General features: G+C 43.6%; 1 protein-coding gene across 1 annotated transcript in view; it reads left to right on the top strand.

The window, feature by feature from the left end:
• Positions 1–26,067, top strand: part of LOC111147266 (acyloxyacyl hydrolase) — a 162,060-nt gene that overhangs the window by 38,983 nt on the left and 97,010 nt on the right. Inside the window, exons 4-6 of the mRNA XM_022503203.1 lie at positions 1,157–1,256; positions 18,342–18,401; positions 23,991–24,061. Of these exons, the coding sequence (XP_022358911.1) occupies positions 1,157–1,256; positions 18,342–18,401; positions 23,991–24,061 (231 nt within the window). The remainder of the gene's footprint in view (positions 1–1,156; positions 1,257–18,341; positions 18,402–23,990; positions 24,062–26,067) is intronic.

Here is a 26,067-nt window from a genome sequence, read left to right as displayed (position 1 = left end):
CCTCAGACAGAGATGGCATCAGGATTTGGAAGCCACCCGGACACAGGGGCATATTCTCCCCAGGTTTCCTCACTGCAGATACTGGGTTCTCACCCCTCTACCCCATCCTAGAGATTAGCTTTCCAACTGCTATTCCACATGGCAGAAGATGACATTACAGTCCCAAGTCACGATGGCTCCTGTTATTCTGGGAACAGCCCAGAATGAAGTTGAAATCTTTAGTACTAATTCTAAATTTCCATAAGAGAGAATCTGTCTGATCCTGCTTGTCCAATGTCATCCAATGAGGTCCAATCAACTGGCCAAGAGATAGGGAGTACAAACACAGTTGCCGGGAACCTGCCCCTAAAAGGTGAAGGGGGACAGTTAAATGATCATGTGAGCTGAGAAGAAAATCTAGATCTGTTTTTCTGAGATTAGTCTAGGGTATGACCAACCCATATTTACGGATGCTTTTCATTGTTTTGGTTTGGGTTGGGTTGGGCTTGAATCAGTGATTTACTTGGAAAATGATACTCTATTTCTTCCTTCGTTTGAAGCAGCACATTGTTCTCATTCTTCTTGGTAAGAAGAGTTTGGGGAGTGTCAGGAAATGGATATGGAAGGTTTGTTTTAGCCCCTTCAAACTAGATATAAACCAAAATGTTTGAAGAACACTTTCCTTGCACCATCCTTGGGTGGGGGGAAGTCAACTATATTGTATTTTATTCTAAAAGAAATATATTTATTTTAAAGGGAAAGAAATTTGGATTATGCCTAAAAATAATTTTAGGTATTTAAGGCTTTATCACACATGATTTTTTGCTATAAGTCCTAGCAAACTTTAAAATATTATTTCCACCAAATTATAACCCCCGTTCGTTTTTCCTTTCCCAGTTTTATTTGTGGCTTCTCCTGAAAAGAATCACAGTGCCCATGTGAGAGGCTGACCACAGCTCAGTGCTGTCCATGCCCCCTTTTCACCCCCAGGACCTTCTTCTACATAGAGCAGAGAACAACACGGCAGGAGATGGTTGTGATCTGGCAGCTACATGGGGCTGGACTCAAACACCATGCTAGAATCCATTCTGGGGATTTACCTTCCTTTGAAATAGGCTCTATTTCCTAATGCCCGAGAGATCTTAAATAGCCTTTGTTTTGTCCCATTTCCCTCCAGGCTTAGCGCAGATATGAATGCTGATGTGGTGTGTCATACCCTGGAGTTTTGTAAGCAGGACCCTGGCCAACCATTGTGTCATCTCTATCCGCTTCCCAAGGTGAGTGGGTTTTCACTTTGAATGTCAGATTATGGTGACATGCAAGCCCTTTGAAAATGTTGTAAAGGGAGGTTCAGCTTCACGGGCCCAGTGGTTTGGGAACAGAGAGAGGCAAGATGATATTTTCAGTTACATCGTGTCACATAATATTGCCCAGTTTTAACCCAGACCCTTCCCCTCCCTCCACCATGCTGCCAACGAATGTCTTTTCTATTTAACTATCATAGACTATAATCTAGAACTGGGCTTGCATTAAGTGGGAAATCTAATCAACCAAGAAGAGAAGAGGTTAAATTTCTTTCTAACGTTTAAAAGTCAAGCAGGTCACTTTTATAGCAAGATAAACTCATCCAGTTTGCTCAGGACTTTCCTGGGGTAAGTCCTGAAAGTCCCACGTCCTGGGAAAACCTGAGCTGTTGGTCACTCTGGTCCGACCTTTACTGTTCTCACCAGTAAAATGGGTATAATAAAATGCCTAAAATACCTCCTTCATAGGTTTGCTGTAGGAAGTAAGTGAGCTAAGGTACCCAAAATGCTCAGCACAATCCCTGCTACGTAAAGAAGTCTTAATAAAAGCGGTAATCAGTATCATTATTATCAGTATCATTATTATTCAGAGATAGCTCTTCAGAACACCCTGTGTGCATTGTATCACATTGGACAATTTTCAGCTGGAATGCAGTAGACAGGACTGCAAATGTTGACAAAATTCTCAGTTCACATTCTGGGTGAGAGTATAATATTAGATCTAATTAGGCTTGAAAATACTGAATTTTCAGAAGCTTCCTATAAAAATAAAAGAAAATATAAAAGAAAAGAAAATTCTATGCCTCCTATTCCAGCACTGTAGTTTTTCTGTGTATGACACAATAGGTTTATGTTTCATATGTAATTTCCTTTTTACTCTCATTGAAATAAATTCAGTTTAACACTTTGTGGCCTAACCAGTGAACGTGATGCTGCCGACTGACAGCATTAAACATCATCAGTCTGTCCCCCGGAGAAGGAAGGAAAAGGTGCAAATACCTAGAGTGTGAGCACACGTCACGCTTCCTAAGTGACTGACCACATGCCAATTACATGTCCTCGAAATCTACCTGAGAAGCTTTGGAATCCACTAGTTTCTAGAAGGGATAGGCATTTTTAATTAAAAAAATTTCTTTTTCATATGTTCAAATAGCATGTGAATGTGGTGTCATAGTAATTCACTATTTGATAATGCACAGAGGAAACGTGTCTCTATATATAAAGGCAGGTGATAGGGGTTTTTCGTCATTTCCTTAAATAACATCATGTTATATATACATCACACTCACAGTTATATATAGTCGCAAAATGTTCAACTTTAAACTATCCCATGTAAAATGACATTTCTTTATTTTCGTACCCTATGCAGTTTATACTCAGAATACCATTCCTTGTCTTCCCATCATGACACCCTTTGTTGTTCCTCACTCAGAATGGCTCCAGCCGTCCTAGCTGGCTCAGAGTGGATGGGAAGATTTCACCCTAGAAATGTTCAGGCCATGCTCCCTGCTCAGCTTGACGTTCCCCCAGTTGCTGTTCTGGACCTTCACCCACCTCCTCAAATCCCCATCACCTTCCTCCCTACAAGTGCCCCAGACAAGAGGGGCAGTTGGTGCAAACATGAACAGCTTCTCTCTCCCGCCTCCAAGATTTCTTTAATAGCAACGACTGATACTTACTGAGGATTCACTGTCCTATATGGTGCTGTGCTTACCTGTCACCTTATTTAGTCCCCCAGATAACTCCAGGATGGAGGCACCATTGTTCATTATGAGCCCTTTTTTAATGTCACAGAAACTGGGGTAAAGGGGTTATGTAACTTACTGAAGGTCATTCCCTTAGGAAAGAACAGAACTGGGATTCGTATCCCTAGCCTGCTGAGAGCAGTTGGTTAATCTCTTATCCATTGTCAATCTTTCTGAAAATCCTCCCCAGGTTGTCTCTTTGCATCAGTCTGCTGAATTCCCACCACCACAAATAACCAATGTCAAAATCTTGGATGTTTTCCTTTTAATTTTTAAATTAATTATTATTATATTGATTTTTTGAGAGTTATGATAACGTATTGTAATTTCTTACCCTACTTTGCCCCCTTAACATTACACTTTGAGCATGTATTTTTTTAATGGTATATATCAGACCTTCTTTTCATTACTGTGGCACACCTGCAAAGCAGATGTGAATTAGTGGGTAGAATTACCTACCTACTAAAGATGTAAGTAATTTCCAGTCTGTTGTCAGAAGCCTCCCCCATGACTCTCCCAGTCAATACCTACCCCTCAGTATAGCCACTGTTCTAAAGTCTATCACCACAGATTAGTTCATGCATATAAAGTTCTGTTCTTGAATGTCATATAGATGGAGTCATACAACATGGTCTTTTCCACGTCTGGCTTCTTTTGCCTGTGAGGGTCATTGTGTTTTGTGTGTGTGACGGTATCACCACATGAAGGATTCCCACAATCATCCTTTGTTGTCACTTCTGCTCTAGCTTCCCAGTTAGTCCAACCAAATTCTGCTCTTGCCTGCTTTCCAAAAAATTCTCCACATTGATGCCAGAAAGGCCCTTCTGTAAGGTAAATTTGATCTTGAACTCCACCTCAGTGCCTTGATGTGGAAATCAGTTTCTCCCTCATTCTTCAGCTGGGTGAGCTTCCCGTCCTTCAGATCTCAGCTCATGTGTTGCTTCTTCAGGGAGTGCATCCTTGACTCGTCCTATATACCTATCTTGTCGAAGCTCTTATAGGTCCCTCCACAGAACCTGCCTTGTTTTAAATGATAGACCCGGGTGATTGTCTGTCCATCTCTCCCACTATGCTGTCACCTCCAGGAGGACTTGGCCTTGGTCGCCACTCTACACCCAATGCCTAGGTTGCCTCCCACATAACAAAGACATATTTGTTGAATGAATAAAGTGCCTCTAGCTTATCCTTTGCACCGCTGATGGAAATTCTGATTACCCTTATTTCATGGACACATTAGTTTTCCCAGTGCCTCTCTCTGTGTCCAGGTTACGATCTCTATATTGCCTACCCAGTTAGGTATACATTTTCACTTAGCATTTCAGGATTCTCAAAAAGCCTTCCTGGACTTCCATGGTTCTACTTGGGTACCTCCTGCTGCAGCCAAAATAGAGTGATTGGCTCTTCCTTGAGCTCACCTTAATCTTCCCACCTCTGTGCCCTTGTTCTCAATCATTCCTTCCATCCAGGATGCCCTGTCATTACCAGGCCCACCCTTTGCGCTCACGTCTCTGTCACTTTCTCTGTAGGATAATTCCTAATCCTCTCCGCAAAATATTAACTCTGTTCTCCACCAACATCTTAAATACCTTTTGAAGTGCTATTATGTGCCAGTGTTGTTCTAAATGCTTTATGTACATGAATCATTTAATGTTATGAATAGGTATTGTTGTTGTCCACATGTTATAGGTGAGGAAAGTATAGCACAGAGATATTAAAATAGTAAGTTTACATAGATTTTCTTATTAAGATGTAAGCTTATCAAAGTGACAGGTCTGTGTCTTGCCATCTTTGTTGCCTCCATTGTGCCAGGTACGTGTTTGGTGTCTGGATAATATACCAGCACTGCCCTTGACATGTGTGATCTCATGTAACAGTGCTCCTAGGGGGCGGGGGTTATTTTACAGGAGAAGAAATTGAGACTAGGAGAAGTTAAGAGATTACAAAGCTAGTAAGTGGCAACAAGAGGATTCAGCCCCAGGTCTGTTTGTCTTTAAAGCCCAAGTTCTACCCCACTGTGCTCTAGGCCTCACTTGCTACTCCTGGGTTATGGTTACTTCTATAATTGAACCACCGATCCTGGATCAGTAATTCCTCACAAATGGGACTCTACACCCTCAGTGTCCTGCTTTGCATGTGTTTCTGATTCTGGTGAAATACAAATAATATGACACAAGCCATTGCCCCTGTGAAATGCATGCTGCAGGGTGGAGAGAAGAAGGGGGTCCTTCTGCTCCAGGGCTCTGGTGGGCAGAACCCAGCGGTGCAGAGCAATGGGGTCTGACCGCAGTAGGAACAGAAGTAAAAGTAGAAGCACATTTAGGGACCTGAATAAACCGCCTAGTCATCATCTACGGCTCAGTTGACATTCCAAGCCCACTTTTTGCCCATCTTTTAGCTGCAGCTCATATCCTTACCTACCGTGTGCTCAGAATGACAGAACGTCATCCATGATTAACTGAAGCAAGAAACAGTCTACAGTGTTCAGTCGGCACCAGCCGGGGGTGGGGGGGGCGGTGGGGAAGGAGGACAAGACAGAATAGGAAAGGAACAGAAAGAAGAGAATTGCAGACTGCATTGTAAAGGCCACCCAGGTGGTTTTTTGTTAACGACTTTGAGGGTACTGTTTATACCCCACTCCGATCTCATTTGCATACAAAACTAGGCAGCACCTGCTGCATGAATGCGTGTGCACGTGCACTCTTGCAAATGTGCACACGTGTGCCGGAGCAGCACTCTGACCCTGAAAATTGAATGTGGTTCTTCCACGTGTTCTGTGTCTTTATTAGATCAGTGCTAGACAGCACCCATCGGGCCAGGAGTGGAGCCTCCCTGGCTTTACGTGGCTCCCTCTGGGCACACCCTGTAACTTGGAACAGATGCCTTTCCTAACAGGGATGCCCTTCCTGCAGGGACATGCTACATTCACAGACATCTCAAAGGCATAGTCAAGACCTACTTGACACCACTTTGATCCACATTAAAAGAGAATTATATTCAGAGCATGTGCTCTACTGCAGATAGATTCTCCTCATTTCCCTGGGGCCTCCAACCCATTTAAAGGGCTGGGAGGCAGAGGGAGGGGGGAGTGGAGAATGAATTTGCTCTAAGAGCCTATCCTACCAGTTGTGCTTATTCAGTGTAAACATCACGGGTAGGAGAAGGGGCCTTAAGCAAAGGAAGAGAGGTAGCCAGATGTGAGTTCTATATGGGAAAGGAAACATAGACATATTTATCACTGGATGAGGCAGAGTGCAAGGGAGGCTGGAAATGGAGACGAGGGGCAGATTGGAAGGGCTTCCAGTGCTAAAGAGTCATTCAAATACTGGAGTGAAAATTCAGCATGTTTTGGTATTTATTTCACGTAACAAATTTTAAGTACTTGAAATCAGTAAAACAGACTATTTAATACATTTCAAATACAAAAATTCATAAACGGAAGTAAAATGCAAATATACTGAAATATACATTAAATGTATTCTAATATAAAAATAAAAATTGGGGCACGTGGGTGGCTCAGTGCGTTAAAGCCTCTGTCTTCAGCTCAGGTCATGATCTCAGGGTCCTGGGATCAAGCCCCACATCAGGCTCTCTGCTCAGCAGGGAGCCTGCCTCCCCTTCTCTCTCTGCCTGCCTCTCTGCCTACTTGTGATTTCTGTCTGTCAAATAAATAAATAAAATCTTTAAAAAAATAAAAATAGGGGCGCCTGGGTGGCTCAGTGGGTTAAAGCCTCTGCCTTCGGCTCAGGTCATGATCCCAGGGTCCTGGGATCGAGCCCCACATCGGGCTCTCTGCTCAGCGGGGAGCCTGCTTCCTCCTCTCTCTCTGCCTGTCTCTCTACCTACTTGTGATCTCTATCTGTCAAATGAATAAATAAATAAATAAATAAATAAATAAAATAAAAATAAAAATTACTTCAAAGAAGCACTACATAAAATAAAGTATAATGGGGGTTAAATATGAAATGAAATGACGATCTTCTTTTAAGTCATCTTAGTCTAGCATTGAGGTCATCCTTGAACTATGAAGAACTTCCCAGTTATTTCTCATTTGTCTTCATCTTCTTATCTCATCTTACATAAATGGTGATTCTAATGCAGGTACCATATTAATACCAATTTTGAAAAGTATTTCAGAAAAATAGTAAACTGCTGTGAGGGGACCCGTTGCCTGAGGAAAGCAATCCAGACTTTGAAATGGCTTTTCCCGAGTGAGTCTGATTGCTACAGGAACCCGAAGCTCTCCAAGGCTGAGTGTGTGGGAGTGTATGCATACACAGGGAACTCGTGCTTTCTTGGGACCCAAATTACCACAAAGCTGACATAAAAAGGCTTGGGAAGGAGTAAGTTTGTACTCTTTTTATGAGAAAATGTCACGCAACAAATTCTTGCTGTTCAGCTGAGAGATAAATAAGCTGATCTCAGGAACTTACTTTCGTTTTTTAAACATTAAGTGTAAAATAAAATATCTAGCATCTCTTTGAATATCTCAGGTAGTAAAGTTCAGGAAAAATTACAAGTGGACAGGAAATTGAACATTTTCTAAAATGCATGAATCACTACATTTTGTTCTGGACAGTCAGCTGGGCCCTTCTGTTCCAAAGGATGAGCTGGGCTCTGTGCACAATGCTTTCAGATGTGCGAGCTAATCTTCCCCCAAGGTTTTTCAGTGAGTTCTGTTTTGTCCAATATGGTGTGTGTGTGTATGGGGGTAAATTTCTCTACTCCATCTCTGTTTAATAAGACCCAAGTCTCTAAAGTCCGCCTTTGTCCTCTCAACATTGTAATGATGACTTGTCTTTTTTATGAGAAAATAAAAATGAATTCAGGGCTCTCCATTAAACAGAATCTGTATTCAAACATGGAAGAAAAAAATTACTTCCTCTCTCATCATCACTACACTGGAGCCTCCGTGGCTACTGTCATGGACAATTCTAGCAAAATAGTAGCTCAAACCTAAACTAAATAGAAACCTCTCTTCCCATTTGGTCATCTGGTCAACCCCTTCAGCTCGTATTTGCTCTTCCCCTTTTTCCACCCTAACTCTGTACAGTATGTGAGTGTTTTCTCCCAAATCCAAGCTTAGGGGCAAACAAATCATTACATAATACCCATTTTTGTGATCATCAGAGTTTCAGGTTAAGGAAATTTCCTTCTTGAATGATGGCTAATCTTCCCTGTGACTTGGCAAACTATTAAAAAAATCAGGTGTTACTTGTGAAGGGAACATACATTCCAGGAAGAATAACGTACAATTTTGGACCATTTTTTTGGTACTTCCTCAATACTCTGGAAGAGTTAATAAAGTTTCCCACTTTATAAACCCATGTTTGTCCCTAGAAGGTAACCATATCTTTATTAACCGGGACCAGAAATGGCACTAGGGTCAGAAGTGTCTTGGGTGAAATTGATAGGCTTCTAAGGCAGAGACAGTCATTCTTTTATTCCCACAATAGACCTTTTCTAGGCTCCTTTTGTGTGACAGGCACACATTAGGGCTGAATGATAAAAGGCAATGGCAAACACAATTTGAGTTGTTATACCTGTACCAAAAGCTGGCCTATGTACTTGTCATACAGCATTTAAAGTCCTTCCACACAATTGCAAGCTTATTCTGTTATCCTAATTTTACAGGTGGGAAATCAAAATCCAAATAAGTTGCTAGTTGTGGAGTTGTTTATTTGACGATGTTTGTCAAGTTCCTATTTAAACATCTCAGGAAATTTTGAACAATGAGATAAATGACAGGGCGATATAGCCTTCTAGATGTGCAAAGTCAGCTGAAAAGGAAACAGAATATACTGCCTAAAAATAAACCCAGGTGCATTGGAGACTTGTTTTTGACAAAAGCAGCATTTCAAATCAGTGGTACAATACTGGTTTATTCAATAAATGGATGGGACTAAAGACTAGCCATTTAGAAATAAAATTTAAGCTTAATGTTTATCTATTTCTTACGGCAAAATAAATCCCAAATAAGTTAAAGTTTGAATCATTAAAAATGAAACCTTAAAAGAAGAAAAATCTGAGCAATTTTAATTGTAATTTGTGATACAGAAGTCGTAAAGGGAGATATGAATACATCTGACTGATAAAAAACCTGCTGTGCACAGTCAAAAAAATAGTAAATGGGGAGAATATTTTTGTAATATGCCACACAGAGAATTATTTTCCACAATTCAAAGAGCTTTTATAAAATCAAAAAGAAAGGAAAAATGAGCAAAGGTCACAAACAATTAGTTCACAGAGAAAGAAGATCAAAGGACCAAAAATGTAAGGGGGAAATACCAATCTTCTTCTCATGACAAAAAGAGTGAAAATTAAATGAAAGGCCAACTATCTCTTATGTATTTTGCCTCCGCAAAACTCTTTGAAGGTCATTAGACAAGAAATTATTGAAGAAACAGAAAGGTTTTAAATATCAGAGACTACTACATTAAATTGCTCCCTGAAGACTTGAAGGCTTAAAACGCTAACAGAACTGAGGAAAGCATTAAGCCCCATACTCGGATATACAGACTACTGTTCAGTCTTTTCTCTAGGCATTTTGAGGTATCTTGACAGAGATACCATCCTCTATTTTGGTGTAAGCCCGTATTTGGAATCTGCGGAGAAAGGGGAACCCTCCTACACTGTTGGTGGGAATGCAAGCTGGTGCAACCACTCTGGAAAACAGCATGGAGGTTCCTCAAAATGTTGGAAATAGAACTACCCTATGACCCAGCAATTGCACTACTGGGTATTTACCCTAAAGATACAAACGTAGTGATCCGAAGGGGCACGTGCACCCGAATGTTTATAGCAGCAATGTCTACAATAGCCAAACTATGGAAAGAACCTAGATGTCCATCAACAGACGAATGGATAAAGAAGATGTGGCATATATACACAATAGAGAATTTATCTACTTAGACTTGTTTAAAGACAAATTTGGAGGTCATTAAACTCATATGATCTTTAAAAGCTTCAAAATACAACAGAAACAATGCAAATTTAAGTTACCCTTTCTGCTAAATAGAAGAAATCAAATGATTCCAAGAAGGGTACTTATATGGTATTCAAGATTTAAAAATGTTTCTTGCCTACTTTAGAAAAGTTTAAAAAAATAACTATTTTTTTCTTGATAATATGCTCTTTTCTTTCCTTAGCTCAAGAAAAGCTAATGACTCTAGTGAATTTGAACAGTTCAAAAGATACTTCAAATTCTGACTTTTTAAAAATTTTTTTTTATTTTTTAAGATTTTATTTCTTATTTGACAGACAGAGACACAGCTAGAGAGGGAACACAAGCAGGGGGAGTGGGAGAGGGAGAAGCAGGCTCCCCGCCGAGCAAGGAGCCTGATATGGGACTCAATCCCAGGACCCTGGAATCATGACCTGAGCCTAAGGCAGACGCTTAATCATCTGAGCCAGCCAGGCTTCCCTAAAGTTTTAATCAATGGTCTCCCAATATCCACTCTTGGCCCTTGCCTTCACCTAAATAGTCACCCACATCAGAACTCAGTTCTATAGTCATTTCCTCAAAGAAGCTTTTCATGGTGCCCAGACTTCCTTGCCTTTCATCAGACCTCTTCCTTCCAGAACGTATTACAATTGTAATTAACAATTGCACAATAAGCTAAATAATTATACAATTATTATTTAACATCTGCTCCTTCTGTTAAGGTATAAATTCCATGGCAACAGATAACCCAGCTGTTGTATCCCCCAGGCACACGCTGTTATATGTGATTTTCCCAGAGCCCAGCACAATTCACTGCAATTAATCCCTCAGTAAATATTTGTTGAATGAACAGTGGACCCAAAGAGGTCCACATCTTATCCCCAGAACCTGTGAATGTTACCTTATATGGAAAAGGGAATCTGTAGATGGGGAAACTCTCCTGGATCATCTGGATGAGCCCCCACGTAATCCAAAGGGTCCTTATAAGAGAGAGGCAAGAGGATCAGAATGTGAGAAGAAGATACGGCAACAGAGATGGACTGAGGAGGCCATCAGCCAAGGGGTGTGTACAGCCATGAAACACCAAAGAGGCAAGAAATGGATTCCCCCGGGACTACAACTGTTAGCCCAGCTGAAACCTGGTTTTTGTCTCCTAAGACTCATTTTAGACTTCCGACCTCCTCCGGAACTGTGACATAACAAATTGGTGTTGTTTGAAGCCACTATGTGGTAATCTGTTACAGCCACAATAGGAAACTAACACAGGTTAATTGTGAAACATTGGACAAGACTGATCTAGCAACCTGAATGCAAACGGAATAGTAACATATTATTATTATCATAATAATCATAACAACAGCGACAACAAATAGAATATTATGTTGCAAAACAGTTGGTCTAAACAACCCAATGACCAAACCACACTTACCATCTAACTAACCCACTTATTTGCCAGAAATCATGTGTTTAAAAAGTAGGACAATAACCTGTAATAAGAACAGCCTATAGAGTCTAGCACTGGAGAACTTCTGTGCACGCAGACTCTAGGGAAGAAACAGTCAAAATATAACTGAAGAATGTTGGTTGTGAAGCCTTGGAGAATTCCAGCGCCGGCTCTTGGACTTCTCATCTCTAAAGCGGGATTAAGAACTGTTAATCACCCCCTCACCCCACTGCTGTCAGTATAAGGTAAAGAGCTACAGCATATACAATGCCTGGTACAGACCTGGAAGCATCGAAGAACCCTGTATGTGTGCAGCGATGGTGGGAAACTCAATGGATGACAATATCAGAAGAGCGGAATGGGTCCTGTTTAAAACAATGCTTTTTAAAAAGATGTTGTCTGGGGAGAAGAATAAGGGTAGTATGATTAAATATATTAATGATACTAATAGCTCTATAATGCAGAAGTAGCCCAGGAGAAGGAAAGAAGAAAATGTAGCTAACGGTAAAATACCTATGAAGAAGAGCTATTCAGTGATAAAAAGGGAATATATTTGAAGATAATGGCTTTTTTCTTTCATATTTCTGTCCCTCCCTTCCTCCCTCCCTCCCTCCCTCCCTCCCTCCCTTCCTTCTTGTCCCTGGAAGAAGAAGATGGCATGAACTGACTTCATGTTTTCCACACAGCTAAGAGTCATAAATGCCCTTTAGAGCTGGGCCTCGTTGGAACATGGAAATCAAACTGGGCTTTGGTAGACCTCATCCTATGTATTGGAAAATCACCACCGTAGGATACAGTGGAATATAGATACAATAACAGATGAGCAGATCCCGCCCAAAGGCCAGACATGCCAGGATTTCATAAAATCTTACAAGTAGAGGCGCTTCCAGCCTCTGTCTTTCTACTTAATAGAAGTCACCTCAAAGGGCTTTTCCTCCCTTCTCTCGGCTCTTCTAGTCTGCCTTACATTAGAGGTATCCTGTGCTTACTGCCTCCAGTGGTCAAGTCTTTGGAGATAGCATCTCTCAAGTCTTGCTCCCTTTTTGAATCAACTTACACCATTAAGTATGGGGGTGTGGGAAAAAACGTGTCCTAATAAACTTCTAGAAAAGATCCAAGTAGATCAGTGAAATCCCGCCACCCTCAAACCCTCCCGTGTACATGCCTGCTTTTTGACAATAAAAATCTCACATCTAAAATCATCATTTCACTTCCCAAGGGGCTTTCTCCTTTGTGGGTACCTGTCACTGTTGTCAGGAGTGTGAAGTGAACAAAAGGCACTTTCTGTAATTTTTAAATCTACCTGCTGCTATAATTGATAGTAGAGAATGCAATTGCTAAAAATTGTTCACCGTAGAAACTCGTGCCTAAAAATACTATTTCTATTTACTTCCTTCACTCCTGAGTGTACCAGGATTTAATTATTTAACATCACAAAACCTGAGAAGGCCCAATTAATGAATGTGTCTTGTCCAATTCACCAATACTCCTAAAATGTCGGGAGAAATTATATCAAGTTCTGGAGCATTCCCCATACACTGTGTTCTTTACCTGTTTCCCCATCATAGACAATACGGTACACTACACTTTGGCTGAAAGATTTGAATGTTTGGAAATGCTTTCCTAACTAGTGCTTCTTAACACAAAGTGGCTGAAAGCCTTGAATATGCTAATGTGTGTTAGGGCTCTCTCAGAGGAGCATTTAGTTTGCAGATTTCCCCAACTTCTTCAACTTAAAACAACAACAGTTTTCTTTTCTAGCACACCTATTAACATCTCCCACAGGGGGGTTAAAAGCACAGGTTTTGTGCCCAGGGTGTATGAACTGAATCTGGACTGTGCCCCTCACTGGCTCTGTGACTTTGGATTTTAGCCACTCTCAAGACTCCGTCTACCTCATCTGTAAAATAGGAATAATGGTACTTATTACTTAACACTTGCTACATTGTATTCTAATTACATTTTATTGCCAATCGTCTCTCCCAGGTTATAAAACCCTTGATGAGAAGGATTATGTCTCATTCACTATTACATCCCTAATACATAATTTGCCACAGAGCATAATCAGTAAGCGTTTGTGGAATGAATGAATAGAGTGAATGACAGCCCAACAAAATGACTGACTGAATGACTATTTCTTTCTCTCTCATGATCAGTCCTACACTGGCTACAATGTTTGTACTTGCATTTCCACACGCAGGTGCATGGGTTGTTGGCCTACAGAGCCACATCTCTCTCCCGACCCTGTGAGCCTTTGCATGAAAGCACCCCCCACACACATGAATTCCCCTTGCATTCCCTTAAGCCCTGGTGAAACCTTGGGAGTCATATTTTCTCACTTGGTTAAAATTTCAGGCTTACTTTGTTCTCGGGAAACAGTGTGGTCACGGTGGAAAAGGTGTTGGAGTCTAGAGACTTGAGTACTATCCGCTCAGTTTGCTGAGTGGCCCTGCTTACATTATGTAACCTCACCGCTTTCCACTCAGGGTGGTTTTGAAGATCATTGAAATACAGCATCCATTTTTGTAGGCTGATGTTGTAATTATAGTAATTTTTCCAGCTATGCATTAAGGACATAACGACTCAAAACCATCAGTTGCTGTTACAATAATGTTGTGCTTACCACATGCAAGGCACTGTGCCAAGGGCTTTCTTGTTCATTACACACACACACACACACACACACATAGTATTATCTCCATTTTGCAGGGGAGGACAGTGAGTCTCAGAGTGTTTAAGTAACTTGCCCAAGGTCCCACAATTAGTGAATGGCAAAGCTAGGATTCAAACCTGCAAGTGCTCTGGAGTCCAAACTCACTTTAAATAGAAGATGATGATGGAGACCGTGACCTGGTGATCGGTACAGCATTTAAGTATCTTCCATGGAAGATCGGGAGTCACCGAACCTCTCCTCTTGTCCAAAGACTTTGGGCTGGCTCTGGTCTGCATGAACACTTGAATCATTGTAGGCAGATGTCTTCTGTGAAGAACCTTGGCTATGTCTTACAATATGCTCTGATGATCAAGCAAAAGGTGGACCTCCCCCCATCTTGTAGCCTACTGGGACACGGTGCCATATCGTCCTTGGAATTTTCCAAATTCTTGAGTAAAGAAATGCACTCTACGTATCCATGGTTCTTGGGATTCTTAAGCTCCCACGCTGAGAGCTTATTTCTCTGTAAGCCTGTGTGGGGCCCTCCTTGGCAAGCCACTCATGAGAATGTTAAAGAGACCCTGTAGAGGATTTGAGCCTGGAATAGGAGCCACTCTAACTAGAGGCAGAAAGTAATGAGAAACTGGAAAGGATCAACCATAGAAAGTTGCAGGATCAAATGAACACTCCAGAACCAAGCTCCTCATTGTTGATGGAGAATCTGCTTATGCCTCAGATGATTGCTCTGAGTCATAAACCCCAGTATGGCTTCCAACCAGAAAGGGGTCATATCCAGCTCACCATCTAGCCCCAAATGTTCTCTGCAACCCCTGATTACAGTTGCCCCCTCCATTCTGAAGTCTTAATTTTTTGGAGGATGCAAGAGTGGTCCTCATACTTCAGAAGCAGTGCCGTAAGCACCAGATTGCCAACAGTGAAAGGTTACCAATGAGAGAGAGTAATTATCTTCATTTGCCCATGGCTGACAATTTGCCCATTTGCCTGTCATCACAACAAGCAAAAAAAATTAGCTTTTCCAAGTGTCTTTCTTTTAAGTTTTTAAAAGATTTTATTTATTTGAGACAGATACAGAGAGCATGAGCAGGTCGAGAGGCAGCAGGAGAGGGAGAAGCAGGCTCCCCGCTGAGCTAGGAGCCCCACTCGGGGCTCGATCCCAGGACACTGGGATCGTGACCTGAGCCAAAGGCAGATGCTTAACCAATTGAGCCACCCAGTTGCCCCTCCAAGTATCTTTGAAGCCTTATATCCATTTTCTTCTGGGGACAGAAGATCAGGCCCGGTATCTATATTCTCTTTTTTATGTTGACATTTGTGCACTCGAACTGTGGGAGCAAGTGACGCTCTAGTCAAGCCAGGTCCTGACGATCCTGCCCTTGGCCTTCCAGGGAGGTCGACAGAAGCATCATCACACATGGCACTATGGGGGTCAGAAGGTATTTGGTGCAGCCCTTGTCACTGGGCTTTTGGTTTGTTTGTTTTGCTTGCTTGTCTTTATCCCTCACTACACATCGGTCCCCTCAGAGAACCGAGCCAGATGAAACCCAAATTAGTCCCCTTAAGGGGACCCAAGTGGCCTGTCCTACAAGGACCCTGCTGAGGCCTCTTTCTGCCCCTCTCGCTTCTGCTTGCTGTGCTCCTTCCTCATCTGTCTCCTCCGCTACCCAGAAACCCTGGGAGGGCAGGAATGTCTCTTTGCACCAGATCTCCAGTGTTCTCACTGTGTCCCTATGCCATGATCATGTTTTTGTTTCTTCAGGAAGGAACAGGGCAATATATATTGAGTTCTTTTTAAAAAGCATGCATTGCTGAATTTGTGTTCATTATCAAAAATTTAGAAAATGCAAGAAAGAACCAAAAAGGAAAAAGGTGTCACCTGCAATTATTATGGCATATTTCTCTGCAGGATTTCTTTTCTCTGTGTGTAATATCTGGGAGCCTCTTTTCCTTGATTAACATAATATCCTACAGGTTTTCTCTTGCTTTTTATTTACATATCAGTTGAGCATCTAGTGTGTAGCATGGACAGTTGTAGGCCCTTCGGGTGCTTGAGCTGAGCTTTAGAATGAAAGGGGTATTTCCAAGCAGAGAAGCAGGGGTACGTGATTAAGGTGGAGGGACACCAACATCACATCATGGTATTACAGAGAATGAGTTTTAGGTTAATGAGAGCAGCCAAAAAGGGCACTGTGACAGAAATTTGCGCCCAGATCCAGTTTCTTATAATGACCTTGCCCAAGAGGCTTACTTACCAGAGAGCTTCCAGGATTTGTGAGAATTTCCAGAAGAAGCCAAAATTGCATTCACGCATCTAGGTTTTTAAAGGGAGGATTATAATGAATTGTTTTGGGGCTGTTGTCAGCCAGTCAGACTGGACACTGGGTGTGGTGTTGGAGCTCAGTCTACAGGTGCCCCTGAGGTCGTACCATGACCTTGGCCCCTTTGTGGATGGATCATAAGGAAGTCTGGAAGTCCTAGGGAGAGGCTGTATGGCCAGATCGATGATGGGAACACTCAGGGGCTCAGGGACATGGGTGTTCATTAACTGGCACATTCATGGTTCAGTATTTTGTGAAACATACACTGTACAGGGGCGTCCTGGTGACCAGACTGACCTGGAGAGCAGCTTCTCTTCTCAAGTTGCTAACATGCACTCTTAGATGCCAGTGGGCCTGCTGCCTCTGACACAAGAGGCTTGGTTTGTCCTCCTTTGAAGTTGAGCTGGAGGAGTGTGATGTGGGGCAGAAGCCAGGGAGAGGATTTCAGAGCCGGCCCGTGGAGGGCGAGCCAGCTCTTGTGGCTAGCTTTGCTCTCCTCCTTCCTAAAGCACCTGCTGGAAAGTTGGCTCCAACCCAAGCTCACACCGGGCGGTCACTCCTCCACCCACGTTCGCTCCACATGGCTGAGGTCTTCGGAATAGCACGGTGCTCCATAATGGAGGGAGGCATCTCCCCAGGGTGAAGAATACACAAAGGGGTCAAGCAGGGACACAAGTCCTGAACATCCATTAGCAGCAAGAGCCACATGTCCCAGGAGGCCTCTCCTGCTGTCCGCCAGCTCCAGAATCCCATTCCAGTCCCCGTTCTTTCTGCTAAAATGCAGGGGCAATGTTCTCAGTTTCCTGGAGTGAGAACTATGGCACTCTCCCATAATCCCAGCTTCCCTACTGATGTGTGTGAGGGGACATCCGGAGCTGAAACAGAAATTTTCCAACGAACCCATCAATTACTGAGCTGGGGATTATTGGGGCAGGCCTTGGCCTAGGGCTTTACATACATGATGTCCTGTCATCCTCCCGGCACCTCTAGGAGGTAGACATCATCCCCATACTACAGATGACAACAATAGGGCTTTCTTACATGTTAAGGAAGTAAATCTGTAGATACTGAAGGGCTCAGAGTTTAACTTGCTCAAGGGCACACAGCTAATATTCAGTAGACCTAGGGTTTGAACCCCAGTGTGCAAACCATCACCCAGGCTCTCCTAGGTCTTACAGAGAGCAGCACGAGGAAGAATGTGGTTAGGTCCAGACATGGGGGGAGATCAAAAGGTTTGGGAAGCAGTGCTGGGAGCACATTCTCCCACCCGCTTCCCCCAGGGTAACTTTTCTCCCAAACTGCCCCCAAGTGTACAAATATGGGATTATGTAGCAATAGTCATTGGTCGTAATCACCTACCTCTTTACACATGGAATGTGAACTAAGAAGATACACCTGGTTGCTGTAGACAGGGCTGAAAGAATAGGGGTGTGGAACCAGAAGAGTTTGTGCATGGGAGATGGGGTGTTACCTTGTGTGGGAGCAGTCACCACTCAGGTGAGCTGTTGGCAGCCTCCTGCCATGGGGTTTCCAGACACAAGAAGGAGGTATCTAGAGGCCTCCACATAGTAGAGCAGGTGGGAAGGTAAAAGTTCAGACTGGGTCTCTGTCAGACCTGGCTCTGCGATCTTCACCCAGTTTCTTAGCTTTCCTGCGTCTCAATTTCCTCATCTATAAAAAGGTCGTATCTCTCAGAGCTGTTGTGAAAATTAAATAAGATCCTGTTTGCAAAGTACTTAGCCTGGCATCTGGCACAGAGTAAATCCCTTAATAAAGAGTTATTAGCATGAAATCGCCTTCTTGCGAATTTTTTTTCCACAGTTTTATGGAATCATTTCTTTACTGCAAACTTACGGACTTTAAAAGCCCTAACTTCAGAGAAGACATACAAAGAAGAGATGAAGCGCAAGCTGTAATGTTTTCTAACTTTGTTTTTATAGGAGCCGTGGAAATTTACATTAGAGAAGGCGAGACAGATTGTGAAGAAATCCCCTACTCTGGTAAGCAGTGGATGAGAAGAATACCAGCGTTGTGCTGGGTGCCTTCATCTTCCCCTTCCCCTGCTCTTATACCCCTAAGGCTACTCCAGATCCATGCCCACAACACACCATAGCTGCAGTGAAGTAGGAAAGTGAGGGCCCCCCCCCCCCCTTTTCTCCTCCGTCTCTCCCAACAGCAGTGTTTCTCAAACTGGGCAGTACTGACATTTGCGGCTAGTTACTCCCTGGTAGCGAGCATTGTCCTGTCCACTGTAGGGTGTATAGCAACATCCCTGTCTTCTACCCACTAGATGCCTGCAGCCACATCGCCCTTCCTCAGTCGTGACAACCATGAATGGCTCCTGATGTTGCCAAATGTCCTCTGGTATGCGCAGTTGAGGACTGCTACTCTCCAGTAGACCATTTTAGAGGAGGCTCTAGCCTTCTGACCCCCCACTTTTTTTTTTTAAGATTTTATTTATTTATTTATTTATTTGACAGAGATCACAAGTAGACGAAGAGGCAGGCAGAGAGAGAAGGAAGCAGGCTCCCCACTGAGCAGAGAGCCCAATGTGGGGCTTGATCCCAAGACCCTGGGATCATGACCTGAGCCGAAGGCAGAGGCTTAACCCACTGAGCCACTCAGGTGCCCCTGACCCTCCACTTTCTAAATATGTGACTTCAAGCTGAGCCTCAGTTTCCCTCTCAGCAAGATAGAGACAGTGGTAGTGCTCCTTTGTCAAAGCATGGTTGTGAGGACTAAGAGAACGGGTGTGTGTCAAGTGGTGGTGTCATGCCTGGAAATTCTCTAGCACTCAGTCAATACCATGTTTAGTTCAAATCGATTATCATGGAGTCAAGTATTTGATTTAGGCCCTGAATGCAAATGAGCCCCAACTGGATAGGAAGCAGAAAAGTAAACCTTCCAAGAACCAAGTCTCCCTCCATGCTAAAGATCCCGGCAATAAGGAAGCATTCCTCAGAGATGAGAGGGCATGGCCTCGTCCTTAGCCTCTCCCTCATCACCCTGCTCGTCATTCCCCCTGATGCAGTACATTTAAGGTAATCTTGATTTGGCAGCACAGAAATAAGGAGGAGGAAAAGCCCTCATGGTTCAGCTTGCCAGACTTAGCAAATAAAAATAGAGGAGACCGGGGCGCCTGGGTGGCTCAGTGGGTTAAGCCGCTGCCTTCAGCTCAGGTCATGATCTCGGGGTCCTGGGATCGAGTCCCGCATCGGGCTCTCTGCTCAGCAGGGAGCCTACTTCCCTCTCTCTATCTCTCTCTCTCTCTCTCTGCCTGCTTCTCCATCTACTTGTGATCTCTCTCTGTCAAATAAATAAATAAAATCTTTAAAAAAAATAGAGGAGACCAGTTAAATTTGAATTTCAGATAAACAATGAATGAATTTTTTAGTGTAAGTATGTTTAGTGCCATATTTTTCTGGCAACCCCACTCTTGGGGGGCATATGGGTTTTGATGTACAAAGCTGGGATGCAGGGAATGGCATTATTCAGGCATTTCTACGTAATCGGTTAATCAATCACAATGTTGCCAACCATTATTTAATTCAGTGAGTAATTAAAGACCAACAGTAGTGGGTTAGCTAATCAACTGAAGCCATAGAAAGGGAATTGAAACATCATAAGAAACCCTTGACCACCTTCAGAGCTCTAAACAAAACTGGAGAACAATATGATCCCTCTTTCCTTCTTCTCCACATGCGTCTAAAAACTTCTTCTAGCAGCATTGTTAACTCCACCAGCACAAACTGCCTTGGCATTAGCTCAGAAACTAATTAGGATTTTATGATTTTTCGTTTCTGTCATCAGAATTGCAAGCATAATTCATAGGGCCAGATTCCAATAATTCCTAGTGAGAAGCCAAAAACAAAAAACCAAACAAACTACCAAACGGTAATACAAAACTCCTCAAAAACCTCCTCCAATTTATGTACTCTCTAGATCAAAGCTATCAAGGAAAAAATAATCAGAAAATGCCAATAAGTGTCTCTTGAGTTACTGCTCAGATGATAGCAGCTGCAATTAGTTACATTGTGATGGCTGGTCTAACAGCAGACCTGGCTGGGATGTAGAAAGACACATACAGTAGGTTGCATATCATTTCAGCACAGCCTATCAGACTGGGGAAAAGTGAAGTATTGTGGAAGGGAATGTTCCAGAAAATATCTGCATCTCAGTGAGGCCCTGAGAGGTTCCTCATGGATCTAGAAGAAAACTGAGCATCTAAGTTTTAGAGTACCTGAGTTGTGGAATCAATTTGTTGGATTCTCACAAAAACTCATAGAAACTAGTATATTTTTGTTATCAACCCTGTTTTATAGATGAGAGAACTAAGGATCAGGTATGTTAAGTAATACACTCATTCCCCATAGCTAGTAAAGGGAGAAACCCATCATTTAAATCCAGATCTATATACTTCCAAGTTCCTACCTTCTCCACTGTGCCAATGGCTCTCAACCTCCTCAGCACTAACTTTCAAGAAGCACCATTCACATCACAGGCTATGTAGGTTAAAATTATGCAGTGCATGACCTGTGCAACTGTACCTGACATCACTCATCAAAAACCTACCTACCCAATAGAATCATCTTCCCCGGTGCAATTAAAACCAGGTAAAATAATATGTAGCAAGTGTTGAAAAGCACTTCACCATGCAGAAATCCAACTTCATTTTGGCTGTGTATTGAAGAGTAGTTGTTCTCTCCCCTTTGACCTTCTGTTTACCCAGTCACCACATTTTTTTTTCTTTATTCAACCCCTGTGTATTGTTCTGTTTTCATTTAACATCCTGGTGCATGGGAAAGCTCAGGATATAAGCAGAAACTCGTTCAAATAGATTGCTAAATGAAGATGCTGCGTGGCTCCTGTGCCCAGGGACAGCCCAGACTGAGACTTTCATTTAAATGGGATTACATGCCGCCAGGTGCAATATTTTAAAACCATTGCTGAATCAATAACAGCCCTCATTTTTGCCTCTGTCTAGCAAAGTTCAAATTGAAAGGAAGGGGCTGGCAAACTGCAAGGGGGGAACTCTGCAACATTACTCTATGTCTGTCTCATTTCTCTTTGCAAGGAAAGGATAAGAGGTTAGTCCTTCCCATGCCATGTGATGAAAAGACTGGATAATTAAAACCTCTGTCTGGACAGGAGGAGTTCAGGGTGGGGGGATCAGATGGTCCCTGGGCAAGCTTCATCATCTATTATACACACCCTATACCCCATTTCTGCACAATGAATGTCAGAGACAGCCGCAGCCTTCAGTTGAATTCTGACAGTGAACAGCTGTGCAGATATAACATTTAATTCTTTTGTACCTCTTGTGCAGTAATGATAAGGCTGTCCATGTAAATTTTTCTGATGTATTGGTTACATCAGTGTTAAAATCTACCTGGTCGTTAGGTTAATTAGACCGAGGCCTTCAGGTTCAAGTAAATATTCAAAGACAGAGCTCAGACATTCAAATGCAACCTGACTTTGAGCTCTGAGTCTCAGAATGTGTCTGTATTTCCAAACTGCCACCCTTGTTGCCGTATAATTTCATGCTGGTGTTTGCTTTACGGTGTGTCCGCAGTGCTCGTCTCTCTCAGTTACCAGGTCTCTGGACTCAACCTTCTGAACACCCCTCCTTTGTCTGACATCCCCCCGCTCCCGCCTTACAGCAGTGGTTCCCAGTCAGCAGCAACTTGATTCTCCCCTCCTCTCCCCTGAGGACATTTGGCAATGTCTGGTGACATTTTGGGGCTGCTTGCGTCTGAATGGCAGGGTGCCAGATACACTGCTAAACATCCCACCAGGCACAGCGCAGCCCCACAACAAAGACTTATTCAGCCCAAAATAGCACTAATGCTGAGATTAGCAACCCCAGGATCGGGTCTCTCTGCCCCAGCTCACCTCCTCTGGGCCACCCTCTCACCCCCAGGATACCTTCCTGAAATACGAATGGGATCCCTCAGCTAACACCTTCAGTAATCACTCCATGGGGGAGAGCACACAGTGCAGCATCCCAGACTGGTCATGGTGCCTCCTTGCTTCCGGGGTTCACCACGTCCTTGTGCTCCGCTATCCCCCAGCCAGGGTGAGACATTCGGCGGTCCCCTGATGCCACACCTCACACTCCACGGCCGCTCACAGGGCACTCCCTCTGCAAAGCCCCAGGCTTCCCCCGCTTCAGCAATCACCTCAGTAACCTGGGACCTTGATAAAAACACAGACTGATTCAACAGGTCTGCTGTGGGGCCCGAAACTCTGCATTTCCGGAAGTTCCCAGGCACACTTTCTGGGTTTGTGATCACACTTTCATCAGTGGTTCTCAAACTTTAGCAACCATCAGAATGACCTGGAGACTCGGAAAACTCTGATTCCCGGGACCCACCCCAGGCTTTCCAAGTCAGTAGATCAGAGAGGGGTGCACAAATTGTACCTGTAGCAAGTCTGGACCACACTTGGGGTCACAAAGCCTAGAATATCTGCCCCTTCCTGCCAGCATCCTTCCTACGGGACTTCTCGCTCATCTCCTGCCTCCTCTACTGGGTTTCCAGACAGCTGTGTTAATGCTGGGACCACTGCGGACATCCCAAAGCATGCCAAGAGCTGAGATGCTCACCCCTACACTCCCCTAAGCAGTAAGCTTGATGAGGACAAGGACAGCCTCTTCTGTCTCTGTATCTTACATGTGGATGGGGCACCAATAAGGATTGCTCCTCTCATTCTAGAAAGTTGAACAAACCTCACAAAGTTTTGCTCAACTTTGATTCATAGCATGAAAATGAGTTTGCTTTGTTCTCCTCTGTCAGGGTCAATGTATCACCAACGCTACTGATCCAACTCATGGCCGTCTGAAGGACTCTTCTGGCTGGTGAAAATCACCCCTCCCTGCTCACCAATAAATGCTAGTTTCAAACTTTTTCAACCCTGTTATCTTTTAATTTCATCTGAGGAACATATCATGGAAACCACGATCATTGTAAACGTATCTCTTAGTCAAAAGCCGGGGCTTTCCATCCATCACACAGCTAGAGTCTTATGGAAACTGCTTTCTGAAATCCCTTGCTCATGACGCTTCAGGAGCTTCATCCATCCACCTCACCTGCCCCCACGGCACCACCCAGGAAAGGGGACTTCCTCCTTCCTTCTTCCCAAGCCCTGGCATGTCTCCAATTAGTCTTGTCTTTCTCTTATAATAGGCTGGGATTATTCTGTTGGAACACGTTCTTTTTTCAAACCCTTTCTCAAAGCCCTTGGGTACAAGGAGGGAGAAGAATGTTGTTGCACAAGTGTAACAGATCATGGTGGGCCAGACCTTTTGGGGAAGAAATGGAGCATAGGTGAAGGTGGGAGTCGCAGGTGGCAGGAGGAAGGGGAGCTGAAGGCTGAGACCCCAGAACAAAGGCAAGGAGACAGAGTGAGGACAGAGTGTGCAGACAGAAACAAGAGGTCAGTTCAGTTAAACGAGATGGCCCAGGTTCTAAAGGAAAGAGGCTCCTGAAATCTAGACTATGGAGCCAGCAGGAGAAAAAGGAGCTTTATAAGTTGCAGGGCTATTCCGTGAACTAAGCAACTCTTTTTGTTATTTTTGTTTTCCTTTCCAGAAATATTCCAGAAGTAGTTCTGATATTTGTTCCCTCCCATTTTTGGCCAAGATCTGTCAGAGGATTAAATCGTACGTATACTATTCCTACCTCCCTGAATACTGGCATGAGATGGCACCATTGGTTGTCCCTGTTTTCCAATGACTAAAATAATTGTCAGATGCAAAAGGTACCTTCCTGAAGGTGTGCATTGGTCGTGTCTCATACCATGACTTGTACAGAAACTAAAAGACAGATGAGGTCTGCACAAATCATTTTGGAAATCCACTGCATAACAGTATCTTTGAACCAAAAATCTGACTTATCCCCTGGGCTGGCAGGCACTTCTGGGCAGCTTGGTGCACATCCGTGCCGCACATGGGGACAGCCCCTCCTTGCTGTGTAAGACACAGACAAGGTCAAGGTTGGCGCCTCGTCATGAAAGGAACTCTGAGCATGTTTAGTCCATGGCACTCACGAGGCTGGAAAAGGGACTAATTTATTTCACAGAACCCAACCCATTACCTAAAAGCTCTGGCTCAGAAATGTATATACAGTGTTGCCAATGCAGAGACACTGTCCCAATTCCCAGGACCTCCTGTCTCTATTTAAATCCCATACCCCAGCTCTCATCTGAGTCTGTCCCATACCCCAGCTCTCATCTGAGTCTGGGGTTATGCTGGATGTCATCAGAATCACTGTCCACAGCATTAAAAGATGCAGTGGTGTGCCAAGAGGGACATTGGACCAAGAGGCAAAATAGCACAGGCTCTACCTTGCACTTGGCCACTTTCCTCATGTGACCGTGGCTGCTGTCCCACAGCGTACGGTCACTGCTGTGGGTGCCACACATGGAACATGCAAACCTGTCCACGTTAGTTCTCGTAACAACTCCATGAAGCAGGGATTGTTATTATTCCTACTTGTTTTCCTAATTGTTATTATTCCTACATTGAAGGACACTGAGTCTTAAACAGATCATTTCTCCCAGCTGCCCTGTGTGTCTGCTCCATCTAGCTCCCCTTGCAAGGGCTTGGATGTGATTCAGGCTGCACATCTGGACTCAGAGGCTATAGTCATTTCCTAGGGCAGCAATAATAATATACCTACAAATTGGATGGCTTAGAGGAACAGAAATGTATCCTCTCCCCCATTCTAGAGGCTGGAAGTCCGAAGGCAGGGTTCTGGCAGGGTTCCTCTGAGACTCTGCTCTCTCCAAGAGTGTCTCTGACTCTCTGGGTCAAACCCTTCCTTGCCTCTTAGCTTCTGATGGGAGCCCGCAATCCTGCTGGCACTCCAGTCTCTGCCTCCAGCCTCCTCCACGGCCGTCTTCCCTGTGTGTCCGTCTTTCCCTTTTATACAAACACCAGTCATACTGGATCAGGGGCTGGGCTCGTGGCCCCATCCTGACTTTGTAACATCGGGAAAGACCCTGTTTCACATTCATAGGGCCTGGGGGTTAGAACTTTAAGATGACTTCTTGTGAATACAATTCAACCCATACGAAGAGGCACTTTTTCTACATTCCTCCGTCCTTTATCTCATGAGTTTCATGAGTTTCAATCCACTACATATCTCCTGTCTGCTGTGAAAGCTTCTCAGGAGAGGAGGAGACTATCTTCTGACCTACATTCAAAGCCTCTTAGAGATCCAAGAGTTTAAAACTTTTCCTAGTTCATCTGCCCACATGAGTTCCCATAGGCCAGCTATGCAAAGTGCTGACCTAGGTCCTGGAAACAGGATCAGCCCCACTTTTCATGACTAGGGCTGGATGCAGAGACTACCATGACATGGGGAGCAGAGGAGAAATACACAGGAAAGAAGATGCTGGAAGGCTGAGATGCAGGCAGCTCCCTAGGCCCCCAGTTGTTTCATCATGCCTAACTCTTACTGAATTGAGACACCCTGTCCCCTCCTTCTTGAAGCGTCATTGCATTTTCTACGTCATACATAGGCCAGCAGAACCCAAAGTGACAATTCTTCAATTGAACCAACTTCGAAAAATTGAATTCAAGAGCATCTGTGACCAGGGATTTTCCTGGCGCTATTTAAAAGGGAAATTTTTCTTTTATGAAAAAGAAAAGCAGTGTGTTTTTTC

This window comes from Enhydra lutris, unplaced genomic scaffold (genome assembly GCF_002288905.1).
Source record: "Enhydra lutris kenyoni isolate GAN:26980312 unplaced genomic scaffold, ASM228890v2 scaffoldscaffold16, whole genome shotgun sequence".
In the NCBI taxonomy this organism is placed as follows: Eukaryota; Metazoa; Chordata; class Mammalia; order Carnivora; family Mustelidae; genus Enhydra; species Enhydra lutris.
This window is presented reverse-complemented; position numbering and strand designations above follow the sequence as displayed.